At 34.2% G+C, this 20,639-nt stretch overlaps 1 protein-coding gene across 1 annotated transcript in view; it reads right to left on the bottom strand.

The window, feature by feature from the left end:
• LOC140441282 (venom allergen 5 2-like) overlaps positions 1-20,639 on the bottom strand; it is a 218,236-nt gene that overhangs the window by 106,408 nt on the left and 91,189 nt on the right. The window contains exon 2 of the mRNA XM_072531899.1: positions 41-171. Coding sequence (XP_072388000.1) covers positions 41-158 — 118 coding nt within the window. The 5' untranslated portion in view covers positions 159-171. The remainder of the gene's footprint in view (positions 1-40; positions 172-20,639) is intronic.

Raw genomic sequence — 20,639 nt, forward strand, 5'->3', positions numbered from 1 at the left:
CAATAGGTTATGAAAACGATTTATCAAAATTAGGACTTACTTAGCATTGTTCTTCCACATGCTACCACATCCCCAATCAGTGTCAAAGCTATAATAGCTATTAATGGTTGGGCAGCCTTCCTAACTGTTGTTTTCGCTGCTATGTGCCGACACCACATATTGTTATTGTTCCTGCAAAACAAAAAGGGACAGCGATTATTTTTCGGATGAAATACCAACTGAGTAAATTTTACGTTTTATATCTTAATTATTATCTGTTTTATAGTAGGCGACCGAAATTTATTTTAATTTATAGGGTATTGTTGGGACAAATTTGCAGAGAATAAAAAATTTCTTTCCCATAAACAATATTAAAATTGAATAATCCTTAATCGTTTTTATAGATCTTCGTTTTGTCAGTATTATATTTATTTATTTATTTTGGAATTTATAGAAAACTTCTACAAATCGAATATTACAACCGAAGAATTTTCCGATTCTTTTTCGAACATATTAAGTTATTGTTAAAAATATCAATGAAATTTTTACCCTAGCTGTCTAAAATAAATCATTATTTATTTATAGCAACAAATTCGAAAGTTCCAATATTTCAGTCATGTAATGAGACGTCCAGAGAGGTATAACCTTCTTCACCTCATAATACAGGGTAAGATCGCCGGAAGAAGAAGCCCACGCCGAAGAAGAACATCCTGGCTCCGAAATCTTCGAGAATGGTATCAAGAGACCACCGCTAATTTATTTAGAGCCGCCGTAAACAAAGTTATTATTGCCAATATGATCGCCAACGTTCGATAATCGGACAGGGTACTTAAAGAAGGAGAAGACAAATCTTTTAATATTATCGTCCCACCTAGGGGCCCAGAACTGTTAACTTATTCTAAGTCCCATCCCATACAGCATATACGGCTAAGTTTAGGTTATGTTAGATTATAAATCTTAAAATAAAAAATTAAGAGCTAGACCTCTTTCTCAGAATTTTAGAATAGAAAAAATTAAAGTGACAAATTGAGAAACCATGAATGTGTTGCCTGTGTGAGTCCATTTCAAATAGGTAAAAAGAAATAAAATAAGATTTACCCACAATCAATTTAATTTTACCACCAAAACGACCGGTCTCGCTTACTACACTTTGCTAAGCATCTTCAGGTCTAACGGTACCAGGTAAATAAATGCTGAAATTACAAAGCCCATATTAGGGTGGTCTCTTATAAAGATAACATACAGTAATTATGCCAATATTACATGTCTGTGATTATTAATATAAATAAAATTGATTTAGCAGACAAAGTGAAAACCCACAAATTGGTATAAGATAATCTATTGAATTGAAATAAATTAGTAAATAACCAAAATACTACTTACATGCCGGTACAAGGATTATTAATTAATGATTCGTGAAACATAGTTCAAACTATCCTGGATTGCTGGTGATGGGTGATCATCTGTTTATTGTGACTGTTTGATAATTAGTGGGGAAGTTCTTGAGGGGGGAGATATTAACAAATGAAATAGAAATAAGGTATTATGTAATTGTTTGTTAAATGAAAGTGATGTTTTATATTATTAAATTATTAAAAGGCATTTACATTTATTTCATAGATATATTTTAGAAATTAGTGTTAATTTATTGGATTTTTTTAATTAAAAGGATAGGTATATGACAATGGATGAAGTCAGATGTACAGTTTTGTGGGTGTGTAACTGCTTTTTATCAAATTTTGATAAATAAAATTTGGTTTCTGTTTTGGCAGAAAATTGTGATTGTACACCCAACAAAATTGTACATCTGACTTCATCCATTGTCATATACCTATCCTTTTAATTAAAAAAGCCAATAAATTAACACATATGAAAGCCCTGAAAGCCCCGAGAGCCGGGCCAGATTTGAACTAGGTAGTAATGAGCTAAAATCAGTGAACTGTGCTAAATATCTAGGCATTGATTTAAACAGAGGCTTACGCTTCACGAAACATCTTTCGAGAGTGGTTAAGAAGGCTTACAAACAGACAGCAGCCATCCAGAGAATAATACCCAATATAGGTTGGCCTAGCAGCAACAAGAGAAGATTGTACCTACACGTTGTACAATCGACCCTCCTATATGGAACCCCCGTCTGGATAGATGTACTGAGATATCAAAAGTACAAAGATACGATCAATAGAGCACAGAGGAAACCCCTTCTCAAAGTTACGAGTGCGTACCGAACCACTTCTACCGTGGTCCTACAGACAATCGCTGGTACGCTCCCCATTCACCTCTTAGCCAAAGAACGGCATGTTATATGATAACCGAAACGGTAACTTACCCCAGGTAAGAGCGGCCGGACGTAACAGGATAGGCTTCGTAACAGGATAGGGTTGACAACGCCCAACAACATTATACAGGTAGCTATGATCAACAAGGAGGACTTCGAAATCATAATAGACCACATAACGGAGATCATGAAAAGAAATGCCATAGTTGAAAGGGCTGAACAAGCCAGGTGATAGAAGTTTTTTCTCGGACTACACAAGGGGATACCTATAAATAAATTTATCTTTACCTCACTTTTTTCTGCTTTGAATATACCTAAAGCAGGTACATCTGTTACCTACAAACAACTTTTTTTCCTAATTCTCTTCAAACACTCTTAATATACACAGAGCAGCTACATCGGCTATATACGTCATATTAGAATAATAATTAAATAGACAACAATAGTAAAAAATTACTTACGCATATCTACTCCATACAACTTTTAATGTACTTTCCCCTCATTCTTGGTACTCAGCGACAAGAACTCCTTTAGTGCGAAAACAACAGTGGAAAACTAATCTGTCCTAATCTTGTTCCGGTAGGAACCAGCTTCCATATCGAAAGGTAACCAGAGACGTTAAGGGTGCAGACTTTTCTCTTTGTTTCATCTTCCTCTTCTTCATTCTATAATAACATCACTTTTTCGAACCCCTTTCCCCTTTTTCTTCTGAAAAGGAATCAGACCCTTCCCTAGGTGTGTGCCGTTATTAGGTATATATCGTAGGATAAGCCCTAAGACCTTCTACAAGAACACCCTTCCAGACAGCGCGAATGTCCCCATGTTTAGTTCTCTAATGAACTCGTCTGGGGATATTCAGCGTCGAAGAAGGGGTGGTTTTAGTTGGTAGTCGACAGGAACGCACGATGGGGGCCCGAATTTCGTGTGAACTCTGTGCCGTTCTTGAAAGAAAAAGATAGAATCAGAGTGCAGTAGATTTGCTAACATTCTAAAAAAGTGGGACAAGCCCCGTCTTCAGTGTGTGACTGCGACCATCCAACACAAACCTTATCACATTAAGTTTGTCTTAATGGCTGCAGTTAATATGCAGTTACTCTTTTTATCTTATTCGCATATCCAGTCTGGGTCGACCTCTGGTTCTGTTAGCTTGCATTCGGGGTTTTTATTCTTCTTCTTTAAGTGCCGTCTCCCGATCGGAGGTTGGATATCATCATCACTATCTTTACTCTATTTACTGCTGCTCTGAAGAGTTCTATAGAACTGCATTTAAACCAGTCCCTTAAATTATTCAACCATGAAACTCTCCTTCTTCCTATACTCCTTCCTCCTCTAATTTTTCCTGTATTATCAGCCTTAGCAGTTTATATCGTTGTCCCCTCATTACGTGTCCCAGATATTGTAACTTTATTATTTTTATTGTGTTTATTATTTCGCATTCTTTGCCCATTTCTCGCAATACTTCCGTGTTAGTTTTCTTCTGTGTCCATGCTATTCTAAGCACCCTCCTGTAACACCACATTTCAAAGGACTGTAACTTATTTATGTCTTCTTGCTTTAATGTCCAGCTATTAAGCTCATATTGCAGTATCGAAAACACGTAGCATCTCAGTGCTCTTACTCTCAGTTCTAGTCTTTGTTGCAGAGAATTGTTTTCATTTTTATAAACGCATTTCTTGCTATTTCTATCCTTGCTAAGTATTTGTATTGATCAACCCTTTTTATCGGTACATTTCCCAAATGTATGTTTGTTGGTATATTTGTTTTCTTTGTTATTATCATGTATTTGGTCTTTTTTATATTCAGTTTTAGTCCATATTTTTCACAGAAACTGTTTGTTTTGTTTATCAGTAATTGGAGTTGTTCAGCAGAGCTTGCCATAATTACGGTGTCATCTGCATATCTCATGTTGTTAATAGATCTTCCGTTAATTATTATTCCTTCACGTTGAGATAGTAATGCTTCTTCAAAAATGGCCTCACTATATACATTAAATAGAAATGGGGACATAATACATCCCTGCCTAACTCCTCTCCTGATTTCAATTTCTGGACTGGGTTCGTTATCTATTACGATTTGTGCTCTTTGATTCCAGTAGAGGTTTGTTATTACTCGTAAGTCCTTACGGTCTATGTTTTTTGTCTTTAGAATTTGGACTAATTTTTTATGTCTTACTTTGTCAAATGCTTTTTCAAAATCAACGTAACAAACATGCACATCAACATTCATATCCATGCATCTTTGAGCTAACACATTAAAAGCAAATAACGCTTCTCTGGTTCCTAGTCCGTTTCTGAACCCAAACTGTTTTTTATTTATACGATCATGTATTATTTTCAGGAATAATTTGAGAATGTGACTAATTAGTGATATTGTTCTGTATTCACTGCAATCTTTAGCGTTTGTATTTTTAGGGATAGCACAAAAGGTGGAGAGTAACCATTGTTTCGGTATGTGTCGTGTTTTGTATACTGAGTTAAATAAGTCTACTATAATGTCTAAGGTTTCATCATTTATGCATTTTAAGGTTTCTATAGGAATTTGGTCTGGACCTACTGCTTTACCATTTTTGCTGTTTTTGAATGCCGTTTTAATTTCCTCTTTTAATATCTTTAAAACCATATCCGCTTCTACTTCTATCTCCATCTGTTCTGTTCTGTTGTCTTTGAACAGTTCATTGATGTATTCTGTCCATCTTTTTAATTTGGCGTAAGTATTCAACACAAGTTTCCCATTTGCATCTTTCAGTATTCCCGGTTTTCTTGTTCTATTGTTGTGAGTTAACTCTTTAATTTTTTTATGTGTGTTAAAACTATCATGTCTTTTCTGGTATTCTTCAATTTCTACGCATTGTTCTTTTAACCATTGTTTTTTCGCTTTCTTAATTCTGTATTTTATTTGTTTATCCACTTTTTTGTACATCTGATTATCTTTGTTTTTATATTGACGTCTTTCTTCCATTAAATCTAAAATTTCTTCCGTCATCCATTGCTTCTTTTTATATCTGGTTGGTATTAGAATTTCTTTTTGACTTTTATCTATTTCTGTCTTTATTAATAACCATTTTTTATCCGGTTCAGTATTTTGTAGAATTTGTTCTTTAACATTCATTAATCCGTTGTTGATATCATCTGCCAGGCGTTGCTTTATGTGTGGGTTCCTAAATTTACTATCCATTTTTGCATTTGTTGTTCTTCGTTTTATTATTTTTATTTTGAGCCTAATTTTGGCCACTACTGGGTTGTGATCTGATCCTATGTCGGCACTTGGATAGGTTTTTGCGGATATAATTGCGTTCCTGAATCTTTATCTAACTAATACATAGTCTATTTGGTTTCTTACACTTGTCTCTTCTTGATCTGCTGGTGACTTCCAGGTATATGGTCTTCTTTTTGGCATTTTGAATAATGTATTAGCTATAACAAAATTATTGCTTTGCCAAAATTCGATAAGCCTGTCACCCCTTTCGTTTCTGTTGCCCAGACCTTATCCTCCTGTACATTCTTCCACTTTCTCTTCCCCAACCTTTGCGTTAAAGTCTCCCCTTATAATTGTTACATCTTGCGTTTTAATGGATTTTAAAATGTTGTCTAGGTCTTAGTAGAAAGTTTCAATATCGCTCTCTGGTTTGTCCGGCTGGCAAATATGGCCAGGGTTTTTATTACAAAATTCTTTTGTGAAGAATAGAATATCATGAGGGTAATGGGTTCCGATGCACTCCAATGCACAAACTCTGGAAGACGAACTCTTTAATGAGCATATAATGTGCCTCAGATACCATCGCCGGCATGATATTAGTATCAGCGACTCCAAAACTTCCGACTAACGAGTTTACACCAATTTTTGTATCGATTTTCACAAAACTCTAGGATTCGAGACCTATCCTCAGCACCAGTTGCCTCGAACACCATCGCCAATATGATATTAGTGATCAGCGACCAAAAAAAAAAACACCAAGTAACGAGTTGGCACTGATTTTGTACCGAATTTCAACAAAATTCCAGGAGTGGTAGCCTGTTATTGGCATCAGGTACATCGCACACTATTGCCGATATGATATTAATATTTACCGACCCCAAAAACCTCCAAGTAGTGAGTTTGAACTGATTTTGTATGAAACAAAATCACGGAGTAGTAATATTAAACTGATTGCCGTCAATTATTTCCGAATTACATTCATTACTTCAAAATGGACTTTGGAAAATTCATTTTCCTTGTTCAATAATGCAATTTTCATTTTCACACCATCTCTTTAGTTCACAAAATGTTATGTAATGTTTTGGACTTTTTACTGCTTTATTGCCCTGCCTATCATTTCTCCAAACACGTCAACTTTATGCAGCTACCAAAAATATACTTATGGCTGCATCACACTGAAATTTTATGTATTGTTAAAAAATATTGGACTCTCTCCTTATTAAATAAATAGATAAATTTCTCCTTATTATTTGGATCATTGAATAATTATTTTTTATGGTAACTTTTATTTTTTAAAGTTTAACTTAAATTTAGATTTTAAACACATACATAAAACATATTTTTTAATTATTGTTTATATGTCCAAGAACTACGCATGTGGTTCAGCACATAAATTACCGTATTATTAAAAATTTTTCAAATTTTATTAATTGTTTAAAAGTTAGGAGTTTGGAATTTATGAATGGAATTTTTGAGAATGTAAAACAAGTTTTTGTTGTCGTCCTAGGTGGTCTTTTTAATTAAAACAAGGACAAATTGGGCTATCATTTGTTTTTATAATTTAGCTATTTATATATTTTATTTCTATTCCGGTCCAATGAAAATCATATTTGCCATTTAATAAGAATGTAAAGATCGCTAAAGCATATTTTTTGTATTATTAGTAATTCACATTTTTTTATTACTAAATAAAGTGTAATTTGTGTTCTATTTTAGTTTAGAAGTCTTTATTGTAAGTGGAACCCTAAATTACCGGCTTGGGTTGTGGTTAACCTACAAAATTTTTAACCCGAAGTTAGGGTCACAGACATGTAATACAAATAGACTGAGTGGTGCAGGTGCAATACAGGCCCGTTCCCCCAGTGCGACAGAGAAAACTGACGCAAAGCAGTCGATGTAAGAGACGCAGGGACTGCTTTGCGTCAGTTTGCTCTGTCACACTGGGGAAACGGGCCTGAATTGCAACAATCAGTCTATTTATATAATATATTTATGAGCTTGGCTGGAATATACTAACCTAATTACGAATTGAGTTTTATTGAAAAGATCAACTAGCATGGCTAAAAATTATTTCCTAGGAACTTTTTAAAAAGGTTCATCGAAGGTAGCTTTAATATAATATGAGGGACTTAGTAACAAAGTCGGCAATTTCATCATTTTGGCTTTTGAGTAAAACACAAAACAATGGCATGCCTTTATTTTGGGTGATATCGAAAAAAATATAGTTTAATTTATAAGACAATGGAAGAAAATACTAAAAGGTTTTTATGTTACTTTGAAGAGTTTTACAGATAATTTAATTTATGATAGCTTATAAAAATAAAATAGCAACATTTTGTTTTCAAAATTATGTAACTTAAGAAACAAAAAATTATATATTATACTAAAATAGAAGGAAGTTCTTCAAAAAACTCACAAGTTGCTTCTTCTATTATTTTTTCAGTATCTGGAATTGTATCAGCACTTCCTTTCTGAACTGCTAGCTGCTCTAGTTGATTATTATTGAAGATAATATCTTCAAAAAACTTGAGTTCTTCCATGGTTCTCTAAGTGTTTCCAAAGTGCTTGGTGAGAAGTTCATCAACATCTTTAAGCTTAAGTGAATTTACTTTTTCAGACCACTTTCTATAATAACGGGGTCAATCATATAATATATCGTACAACCTTTCTTTAAAACATTTTTAAATGTTTTCAAATAATTTCTGTGATAAATTTTTCCTCGAATGGTAATATTTCCAGTTTTGCATTTTCTTAGAAAAAAGCGCTTTGTATTTTTAAAAGAAAAATGCCATGTACCAGTGGGTCTAAAAACACTTGAGATTGTTTCTTTCCAATTAAATACTTTGCAATTTTGCCCTAAGTGAGTAGCTGTAGTTATTTTTAAAAACAATTACAAATACGTTTTTGAGTACGATTTAACTTCCAGATTTTTAATATCTTTCTCAATAAAACCAGAGACCCTATGAGCTGGCAAGAAAGAATGGCCTACCACCGGAAAAATTACGGTTAAGTCTGTCAAAAGCGGCTGAAGAAATTTCGTTGGAACCTTTTTCAAATTCGTCCTCGGTCCAATAATACGAAAATACATTTTTTTGAGTACGCTTTGATTAAGAGGTTCCCTGAACTATGGTTAGTTATACAAATATAGTTGCCTAGAGTAGTAGGCACTTTGATCGAGGACCTTAGGAAGTACAAGGTTTTTTTGACAATCGAAAGATAGTCACTAGAAAATCGACGAACTGAAAAACGAAAAATATAATGAGAGTGGCGACGTGGAACATAAAAAGCCTAAATAACTGAGATCAGGAAATAGAAAAAGAGTTGAAAGAATATCAAATAGATATCTGCGCCCTACAGGAAACAAAGAGGAAAGGTAAAGGACAGACGCGGCTTGTACTTATATTATTGGGAGATTTTAATGCTAGAATAGGAGATGAAGTAATACCAGGAATAAAACGAAGGTTTAATGAAAGAGTTATCAATGAAAACGGAAAGAGAATGGTGGAATTCTGCACATCAAACGAACTAAGGATAACCAACACATTTTTTGATCATAAAATTCAACACAAATACACGTTTGAAAATACAAGAGGACATAGATCAATGATAGATTATGTGGCCACCAACAGAAATATTCACCATAAACAGATAGTGGATGTGAGAAGTTTGACGTCACCCAATACTTGGTAAAATTAGATTCAATGAAAAATGGAAAGAGAAGCTTAAACAAACCAATTCAAAGGAAATAATATAAATAGAAAATTTAAGAGATGACTTCATAAAATCATTATATCAAAAAAGGCTAAAACAGAAAATACAAATGGAGAATATAGAAAATGAAAGCAATGTAGAGACTAGCTGGAGAAAACTTAAGAAAAATATTCTGGATGCTGCCCGAGAAGCACTTGGAACGAAAATAATAAACAAAAAGTGGTCAACGAAAACACCATGGTTTGCACTAGAGGTTAAACAAAAATGTCACCAAAAACAGAAAGCTTTCGTAAAATATAAGTCAGAAAAAACAAATGAATCATATGAAGAATATAAAAGAATAGGAACTGAAACTCATCAAATGGTAAAAAAAACAAAAACAGATTACTGGGAACGATTCACAAAAGGACTAGAGATGGATTTCTATGGACAACCGAAACAAGTATGGCGCTTCATAAGACAACAAAAAAGCGAAATGAAAGAACTAGTTAAAATAGAACACATACAAGAGGATACATGGGTGGCCTTCCTGACAGAAATGTTTAAAAAACAAAACGAAGAACCTTTACCAGAAACGCCAAATATAATAACCGAGGAAAAGACCGAAATCTCCCAAAACGATGTGAAAGAAGGAATAAACAAATCAAAAAACGGAAAGTCACCAGGAGAAGATCAAATACCAAATGAACTCTTAAAATATGAAGGTGATCACCTTGTACAACAACTGCAACTTCTTATTAATAAAATAATCACCACGAACAGAATACCAGAGGAATGGAGGAGAGCGATCATGGTGATGTTCTTCAAAAAAGAAGATAAGAAAGACCCCAATAATTATCAAGCAATAAATCTATTAAATACAACACTCAAATTGACAACAAGAATAATAGCGACAAAAATAAACGAACGAATATCTCTGCAAGAGGAACAGCAAGGATTTCGGACAGGAAGATCATGCACGGATGCAGTTTTTGTAATAAGACAAATAAAAGAAAAGTCGCTGTAATACAACAAACCAGAATATAAGTGTCTGATAGATTTGAAGAAAGCTTTTGATAGAGTGAGAATTCTGGAAGTGATACATTTATTATATGAAAAGTGAATATCACCGGATTTAGTAAAAACCATTGAGAATATATATATATATATATATATATATATATATATATATATATATATATAAAGATAACATAGCTATGGTAAGATGTAAAGGAAAACTATCGCAGCCTATCAAATATGAAACTGGCATTAGACAAGGAGATTCGCTGAGCTCATTAATATTTAATCTGATAATGGATGAAATCATAAAGAAAGTTAAAAAAGAAGAGGATATAGAATGAAAGAAAAGGAAATAAGGGTAATACGCTACGTCGACGACGCCATAATAACAGCCGAAAATGAAGATGACCTACAAAGATTAATTAAAGAATTCGAAGATACGGCGCTCATATACAACATGGAGATCTCAACAGAGAAAACTAAAGCGATAGTGATATCAGCAAAAACGAGACGATGTAAACTAGTCGTAAATAACAAAATAATAGAACAAGTGATGGAAACTGAATACTTGGGAATAAAACTATCAAGCTACGGAAAAGTGGAAGAAGAAGTACAAAAACAAGTGAACATGGAAAACAGAGCAGCAGGATGTCTCAACAACACAATCTAAAGAAACAAATACCTCACAACGGAAACGAAAACCAGGATATATAAATCAACAATAAGACCGATAATGACGTACACAGCGAAAACAAGAGCAGATACGGCGAAAATACAAAGACTACTGGAAACAACAGAAATGCAAGTCTTACGAAAAATAACAAACCAAACTCTAAGAGACAAAGTAAGAAATGAGGAAATACGAGCGAGATGTGGTATAGAGGAAATAAACACGTGGACCAAAAGAAGAAAAGTGGAATGGAATCAACACATCGAAAGAATGACAGAAAATAGAATAGTACGAATAGTAAGACACGAATCGCCAAATCGAAGATCATTGGGACGACCGAGGAAAAGATGGTCAGACAACGTCAAGTGAGACTAAAAACCGAAGTCAAACAGGCGTTTTGCCTATTTATAAAGTAGGAAGAAAAAGAAGAAGAAAGATAGTGTTATCAAATCATCTCATGACTCTTTAGCAACTCAAAAAATATATTAGCCCTTAGCTTATGAATTTTTCTTTGGACAATAAATTTTGTCTTCTTTTCTTCATCTATAGATCTTTAAATTTTTTCTGCAAACTCAATGCATAGGGAATACACATCCGTACGGTGAGTAATAAAGCTAAAGTTATAGTTAGTATTTAAAATCATTCTAAAGTATGATGCGTTTACTCTCTCCTCTGGAGAACACTGATTAATATAAACTCAATGATATTCGAAGTGTTACACCTAGAAGGAATAAATTCTTGAACTTAATTTTTTGGCAACAGAATGACAACATTTAAAACATGCTATGATAACAATACCAATGTTTTATCTTTTCTACTTTTTGTAAAAATAAAGTTTTACCTTTTATTTTTTTTTGAAGTTATACTCCTATACGCGCGCTCCACGTTAGAAATTTGTATGGGAGTGAATCTGAGAAATCATTACATATGTAAGATAATGAGTAAGACAGAGACAGAAGATATATTTTCTCTCTCTTCCTCTCTCGAATATAAAAATGTTCCTTTTGTATATATAATTTAATATTATATAAAGATATATATACATATAATATACATATAATAAAATATTTATTAATATTATTTATGTGATATGTTTTGTATTATTTATTAAATGTTCATAATTATATTAGTCTTTTGTATTTCAAAATAATAATCTCAATAAATCACTGTATGATCCAGAACTGTCAATTTTGAAATATCTTTGTGTCATGTCCTCGGTAGTATAGTAGTCAGTATCCCCGCCTGTCACGCGGGAGACCGGGGTTCGATTCCCAGTCGGGGAGGACTTTTTTATTAATATTATTACATTATTGTGATTTTTAAATACTTATGGATATTGCACTTTAATTTGTATTGTATTATTATATGGAATTATGTTGCACTGTATTGTAGTGTATTTTTTTTATGTATATTATTGTCATTTTTAAATACTTATGAATATTGCAGTTTAATTTGTATTGTAATATTATATTAATAACAAAATAAACAATGAATTTTACTGCAGTATGTGTAAAAAAAATTTTGCATTCAACTCCTTTCATACATATATGAAAATAAAAATATACATTTTCATCAAAATATTGATCAAAATATAACATCATTGTTAGTAAGTTGTTATTAATTCTGTTTCTCTTTCTGCTATGTCTTACCTATAGAATTTCCTATGTAATGATTGTGCAGATTGACTCCCAAATAAATTTGTAACGGCGAATGCGTGTATAAGTGTAACTTCCACCGGCAGTCCCACTGCCACACCCGTTTTTTATTTTTGTGAAGATACCAATTTGTAAAAACCGGTTTGTATAGAAATTTTTAGTTATTATTTGTCAGTCTAATTGTATTCAGTGTAAGAAAATGCCTCGAGTTCGAAGACATCAAAATTACCACCATGTAAGCGATTTTGACAGGGGCAGAATTATTGAGTATAGAGATATGGGTTTGTCGTATCGCGAAATAGACTGTCGCGTTAATTGTACGGCAATGACGGTTATGCGTGTCTGTCGTGTGTGGACAAACGAAGGTAGAGGAACACGAAGAAGACCTACTGATCAACCGAGGCGTACCACAGAGCGTCCAGATAGGCGTTTTAGATTACTTGCTCTGCGAGACCGTTTTGCTACTACGCGTCAAATTTCTGACCAATGGTTTGGGGTAGTAGGTAGACCTGTTAGTATGCGTACACTATATCGTCGCATTCGAGCGTTTGGACTGGTTTCATTCCGCCCACGACTAGTGCTTCCTTTACCTGAGGATCACTGTCATCAACGTTTGAATTGGTGCAGAGAACGGCAGCATTGGGTGGCAGAATGGCGTAATGTAGCATTCAGCGATGAATCAAGATTCTGTTTAGGAATGCATGATGGTCGTAGGATGGTAAGACGCCGCCGTGGAGAGCGATGAGATATCGGGTTTTCTGTTGAGAGACATGTACACAGGACAGTTGCAGTAATGGTTTGGGGGGCTATTGCCTATGGTAGCCGATCACCACTTGTGTTTATTCGACGCAATATCAAATATTTATGCTCGTCAAACTATGGACTTTCTCCAAGAAGCTGGCGTTAATGTTTTGCCGTGGCCACCCCGTGCTCCGGATTTAAATCCTATCGAACATGTATGGGATATGAGGGGAAGGAGACTGTCCACTTTGCATCATCCTCCACAGACTCTGGCACATTTAATACATGAAGTTCAAGTTGCTTGGAACAAGGTGCCACAAGCAGACATCGATTATCTCATTTTGTCAATGTCTAGACGTACACAGGAGTGTATTCAGTTACGGGATCGCCCAACACATTATTAATTTTTTTTTGATTACTTGTTAACACTAAAAATTCTTGACAACGTTATTGTTTCATTCTTGATGTTAATCTACCATGTTGCCAAAAAATTAAGTTCAAGAAATTATTCCTTCTGGGTGTAACACTTCTAATGTCACTGAGTATACATTTGAAATATCTTTTCAAATAGTAATTTCATTTCAGACAGTAATGCGATTCAATACTTTTAAAAGTTTTACTAAATTTTTAAACTTATTCTTGTTTTCTTTTAAAATTTGCAGTGTTTATGTCACCCCCTCTTTTTTACAAATAATTTCATAATGTATGTGAGGGGACGTTTCGTAATATTTAGTATGTTAAAAATGCTTTTTGACACACTAGAATATTTTGCGTCTACACTATTCCTTATAAAGCATTTCACGGACGTTTTTGTTTCATGTCCAGAGTTTTTTGGACATCGACATTTAGGTAGTTGAACTGTACAAAATTAAAGAAATTTTTTCTAACCTTGTCCTTAGCTGCACAAAACGCATCATGAAAACATTTGATATCTGTCATTGTTAGAAAAGAATATTGAGGAATTGTGGTAATTATGATGAAGAATACCTGAAAAGAAAATATTTTTCAAAAAATATTTGTAATACTGACATTATAAAATTAACAGTAGCTTGAACAATTCATTAGTTTTTTTTGATGAGTTTTTCATAACATGTAAAATAGTTTTAATAATGAAATAAATCAAAAAATTTTATGAATAAAATCTGAATCCGGATCTGCTCTTAAACCCAATCTTTCGAGTAAAAACTACAACTAAAATTTAAAGAACGTACTTCATTTTTTTCCGCACATTTTGCCGCCATGTGGACGTAATGCAAATTCGTTTGCGAGCTTTGTTGTTTTCAACAGGAGTTGTAATAGTTTCCATTTTAAAATACTAACAACATAAAATAAAAGAACCAAACAGCTTGGCACCTTGGTTGAAAAGAAACTACGAGAAATTATATCGATAACGACTCCAGCTGACTCCTAGTGGTATCACATGGTTGCTGCGAGGATTCCCATTGGTCAAAGAGGACATTGCCGACTTTGATTCTCAACCGTTCATGGAAATTGTCGTGTTTGAATCTTGCTAACTTTATATGCTCTTTTATAGGCGGATAATGCCGTTTTTCATTTTTATTCTCTTTATTTTTGTATGGTTTTTTAAAATACGAATAATTTGATTACGATTTGTAATTAATTCAATTTTGGTAAAAAAGTGGTTTGTCGACTTTATTACTAGGACCCTCATATTAAACGGTAGTTTTATTAGGAAGTATTGGCGGCTTAAAAGTATTTCTTGAGCAATTTTTACAAAAACTGAGTCTTTATAAAAGGTAATGAATTAAACAAAAATGGGATAACATATAACAATGATCTTTTGGATACGTTACGAGGTTACAACCTTTTAATCTTCTTAGCATCCCCTTTTAATAATTTTGTCCTGGTTATGGTGTTTTTAATGGCGACATTAGTTGACTAAGTAGGCTACTGATAACAGTTGGTTTAAGATTGGTGCCTTTTTGGTGTTGTTTACATTTATTTATATATTAATATTTTGGTTGTATTAGGTGTTAGAAGTGATATTTACCATTATCACTTCAGTGAGTCGAAAGATATCGTGCTACGAGATTGGGAAATAAAAAAAAAACGTTCTCCCCTGTCTAGAAAAATGAAAGATTTAGAGCGTATTAAAATATATCAGAAATATTATTGGTCCACGTTAGTATTGCAGATCGTTTAATGCCGGTTTTCAACGCATCTACGGACTTCCTCATGGTATTTTAATTTTATATTGTCCCCAGTTCCCTATTTCCGTATTCCATCTACCACTCTTGAGATGTTCGTTATACTTTTGTAACCTATAATCTTTAACTTTTGTAATCTATAAGAGATAGGCATAAATTATACGATCAGCTTGTAAAAGGCCGCCTTGAGCGAGAGCTAGAAGAAAAGCATGCACTGAGCGACCGCCAATATGGTTTTAGGGCCAAAAGGTGTATCATAGATGCGGTCAACGAAAAACCTCTTTAGTTACGCAGGATACAAAGAGATGGGTGGCTCTCATCCTGCTTGACGTCAAGATTGCCTTTAATATGGTATCAAGGGAAAAATCATGTCCAGGCTGAGAGAATTGGGCGTTAGTGAGTACCTGGTCAATGTAATTGACAGATACTTTACTGACAGGTCTGTAGATAAAATTAGTATCTATACAATAGGACAAACATGAAAAATGTCCTAAAATGAGATAGAGAGTATAACATAGATTGCTGGTTACAAAATATGAGAGCTCTTACCTGTAATATAAGAATGTCTTAAACACTAACGGTTCAAAAAGCTATCCAAAGGTACAAAACGATTTATTAAAGAAAAAAAGAGAGAAAAACAAATAGCATAAATAAAATTAGTACAAATACATAAAGAACTAAACAAAATTTCTACTACTAAATACTACTTACTAGTTAGTAAGTCTTTCGAAAGTGTATGTGCACTATTTTCTATCCAAGTCGTTATCACGAAGATCCTGGATCAAAAGATGCGGAGATGTGGTAACTATGTGTAAAAGGCCACCCAGAGAACCATGCGAAAAAAACTTCTAACACTTCTAGTGTATACAAAAACGGGCACTACTGTATTATAATTAATATGTATATATCTGTGATTATAATCGATTGCTGTTATACCAACAACGGGACAAATCGTTGACCGATTTGGAGAGCACTGTATACTTTTTGGGGATTTAAATCCTTGACGGATTTTTAGGACTTCTGCCAAACAAAGATGTTGCTTCGTCCACGTCCAAGTTCGCTCTGAAGGTAGGCGGGGTGCCTGATTTTTCGGGAAGTCTTTTTTGAAGAGTTTTAAGTGCACAAGAAAACTATATTACTAAAAAACTGTTGACAAATTGTTTGACAATCGTTTGACATTTATGACATTTATAGAGTGGGTACATTTTTGTCAAAAGTGGAGTTAAATACTAAATTAAAATTTTTTTATAAATAGTTTTACATGTTCGAATGGATTTATTCGAACAAGGTCCATATGAGAAAAAGATACCAGCATCAGTTTGTCGTAGGGTGTTCCACAGAGTTCAGTACTAGTTCCCATCCTCTGGAATGTCCTATATGACGAGGTGTTGAGGCTACAGATGCCAAAGGGATGCACTCTTGTAGCTTATGCCGATGATCTTGCACTGGTTGCGAAGGCGAGACAGAAACGGACATGGCTAATGTGGCTAACACTGGCCTGTGTCGCATTAGTGGGTGGATCAAAGAGAACGACCTACAGCTAGCGCCTCAGAAAACTGAGGTGTTAGTTCTCAAAGGGAGCCGGGAAAAATCCTCTCTTCGCTTTATAGTGGAAGGTAAGGAGGTTGCACCGGTTAAATCAATTAATTATTTGGTAGTCTGGTTGTCGGAAGGACTAAGGTTCGGAGTACACATCCAAGACGGTAGAGAAGGCGAACCAAAATCTGGAGGCGTTGATACGGCTGATGCCAAACATTGGAGGCCCAAGTAGCATCAAAAAAAGGTGTTAAATGGAGTTTTCCAGTCGGTGGTAACCTACGCTTCCCCCGTGTGGTGTAGCGTACTAAACACTGCGAAATACGCTAAGCTGATGGAGACAGCGATGGGTGATACCGATAGTTTTGTTGTGAAATGAGCGAGCGAGGGTGTATGCGAGGAGGATGGATGTAAATATAGATGAAAATGAGAGAGAAAGAACGATAGTAGAGTGGCAGAGAGAATGGGCAAATGATAGCGGAAAGGCAAAGTGGACGAAGGAGCTTATTCCCGGACTGAGGCCGTGGTGGGAATGTAAGTTCAAGAAACTATACTACTTCCTGACGCAGTTTCTGACAGGACATGGTAGTTTTGGCCCCTTGACAAATAGAATAGGCAAATCTGCCTCTGCAGACTGTACTTTTTGTGGGGTACCGGACGCTCCCGCCCACATTTTTAACTGCCAGAGGTGGGCAAATGAGAGAGGAGATTTCGAGAGGCGAATGGGTTTCGGGCTGGATGAAAGAAACGTTGTAAGCATAGTGTTAAGAGGAGAGAAAGAATGAAGAGAAGTACACTGTCTGATTTCTGGGGCGATGAAGAAAAAGGAGCAGAAGGACAGAGGAGGAAATTGAGCCAGTAATCTGAAATTTATGGTTAATATTATTTATTAGTTTATGGCCTAACGTCTGAAACATTTTCTGATTTACGATAATAGGTATGGTTATTTATAAATTTTTAGTTTTTTATTTTAGTTGTTCATTGAGTGGCAACACCACCTCCCTGGAACGGTGGTTAAGGTTTTAGCCGAATCACGGTTAATCCAGCACTAACCTGGGGCCTTCTGGCCTAGTATCCTACTCGGCCGAAGGATGCCAGGGTGTCTTGTTCCGTGACGTGTATGTCTAAAAAAGATTTCCCCCACCGTTGCCTGTTAAAGGTCAATGGGTACCTTCTTAGGCTCTTACTGGAATCTGGCAATACGGCAATTAAAAAAAAAAGAGTAAGGCATAGTTGAAGATTGTATTCGGTAACTTCTTATATTTGGATCTTCAAAGAACTTTTTCAATTATAGTTTTTTACTTAAATTAATGATTGGTGTCCAAATTTTGTAAAATTTGTCATAGTGAGTGCTGCTATTATTCTATAGTAATGTTAGTTTTAATTTTGGTTAATTTTTGATTATAAATTAAAACAATTAATCTCCGATTGGAATTTTTTCAGATGGGTAAATGCAAAGATCTTTCTGCTGATCACATCTCTTCTGTTACTGCTCTATTGAAAAATACCACATATAGTCAAAGAAAATAGCAAAAAAATGTGATGTATCCCAATCATCAGGTCAAAGATTTAGTCAAACATTTAAAGACAAACGTCCTGTTATGTGGGTTCGGAAGGATCAGTGTGGCAGTAAGCTTTCAGTTACCCCCAGGGGATTAAAGAATTTGGCTGTAAAATACAAAAGAGCCACCCATAGAGATAGAAAAATTTGAAAGAACCAGGGAGTTCAATATCGGTGGTCACTGTAAGCCTAAATTTCTACAGCATGGAGTTCGAATGTTGAACTCTGGTTAAGAAATCAAAACTAACGAAAAATTAGTGGAAGCTGCAATATCGTAACAAGTTGCTGCATATCTAGGCAAGAGATACCCAAGAAACCTGTATCTAAGATAAGGGCATATGTCATGAGATGGTATAGTATTTACCAGTAAAGGCCTAAAGCAAGAAAATATCAGACTGTATTACAACCGTATTACACTCCTGTTAAAATCTCAAGAAATGCTTAGCTTGGGCCAATTTGCATAAATGCTGGACTATTAATGATTGGCAAAAGTAAGACTATTAATACAAATAATTTTGCTATCATACTTTATAATTTTAAAATTTTAGAAGAGTAGAATGGAGCGATCATATAAGCCGAATGAGACCAAATAGAGTAGTAAAGACGGCAAGAGACGGTTCCCCAATAGAAAGACGATCAGTAGGAATACTACGAAAACGATAGAACGACAACTTACTGCAGGCACATTGAAAATCAGACAGTGTCATGTCTACATAAAAAGAAGATGAAGAAGACTTTATAATTTTTACTCTAATTTTCAGGTTTACTTTAGTGTTAAATCAACATTTTAAATTATTGATGCTAAGACCCAATTTGTACGAAGACATCCAAGGGAACGATATGAGAAGGGAAGTGTAATAAAAAAAACATCCCACCTTAGTATTGATCTATCTTTAATAAGTGGCAAAGGTATGAAACGTTTATATGTAATAGAAGGTATCGTGCGACAGGACTATCATAAAAGAGTCTTGAAAATAATATTATTTCTACAGATAAACGAATTGTTCACGACGGAGCACCTCGCCACACGGCTAAAACCATTAAAAATTTTTTGATGGTGCAAGAAATTCTTTTATTACCATGGCCCGGCAACTTACCAGACATGAACTCGAAAAATGTCTGGGAGTGCCTAAAAAGAAATTGGTCTACAAAGTAACAGTAAACAATTTTCAGTTTAAGATGATAGAAAGACTGATTTTTCATCGGAACCATAATGACCACTTTAGAAAGCCGCAAGATGCGTAAATAGCATGCCTATTAAGATTTTGTCGAAATATTGATAGATGGCGCTTTAATTGGAACAAACGATTTACCCTGATACCCTAAAAACAAATATGGAAACGGTCTAATATATCGAGAAAAATCTTAACGTAAATTTGACATCTTTTTTTATTGCAGATTTGGATTCAAAGTGAAAACGTAAAAATGTTTTTTAAAATTTTTTTTCTATTCGCGACAGATGGCGCTGTAATCACAGAGAAACGAATACAGAGTCAGAAGTTAATACAGTATCAGAACTTTGCTACCTAATTTTTATGATACTAAATATAGTTTTAGACATAGAATCTGAATCTGCATTAAAAAATTTGGGTTTATGTTTATTTAACATTTCAAAGTTGCATCCTACCCACTCTCGGAGGGTAGAGGTAAGAAGTCTTGTTGGGTGTCATTCGATAGATTTTTGAAAAATAAAAATTCCCTGTTGTTTGAGTGTTTTTCAGTTTTTCGGACCAATGTAAAGAGTCTTATCAGAACAGTCAACGAATTAGTACGTTAAATGCTAATTATTCGTTTTTATATTTTTTGCAAAAGTTAAAAACGCGTTTTGCGAATGTGTATTTTAATGATAAATATTGGTAAGGTGACTATATTTAAATAATATATATATATATATATATATAAATATATATATATATATATATATATATATATATATATATATATATATATATATATATATATATATCGATAACTTAATAAATAGGCCAGTATTCTCTGGTCTCGAATAATTAATGTTTTGGCATACAAAATATTAGTAACCACACCATGGCATCCTCATCTACGTAAACTCAATTTAGTTCTGCACCAGACCAACCAACTCTACAATCTAAAAGTTACTATTCTGTAACCAGACAACCAACTGCTAATT

The sequence above is a fragment of the Diabrotica undecimpunctata genome, chromosome 5 (assembly GCF_040954645.1).
Source record: "Diabrotica undecimpunctata isolate CICGRU chromosome 5, icDiaUnde3, whole genome shotgun sequence".
NCBI lineage: Eukaryota > Metazoa > Arthropoda > Insecta > Coleoptera > Chrysomelidae > Diabrotica > Diabrotica undecimpunctata.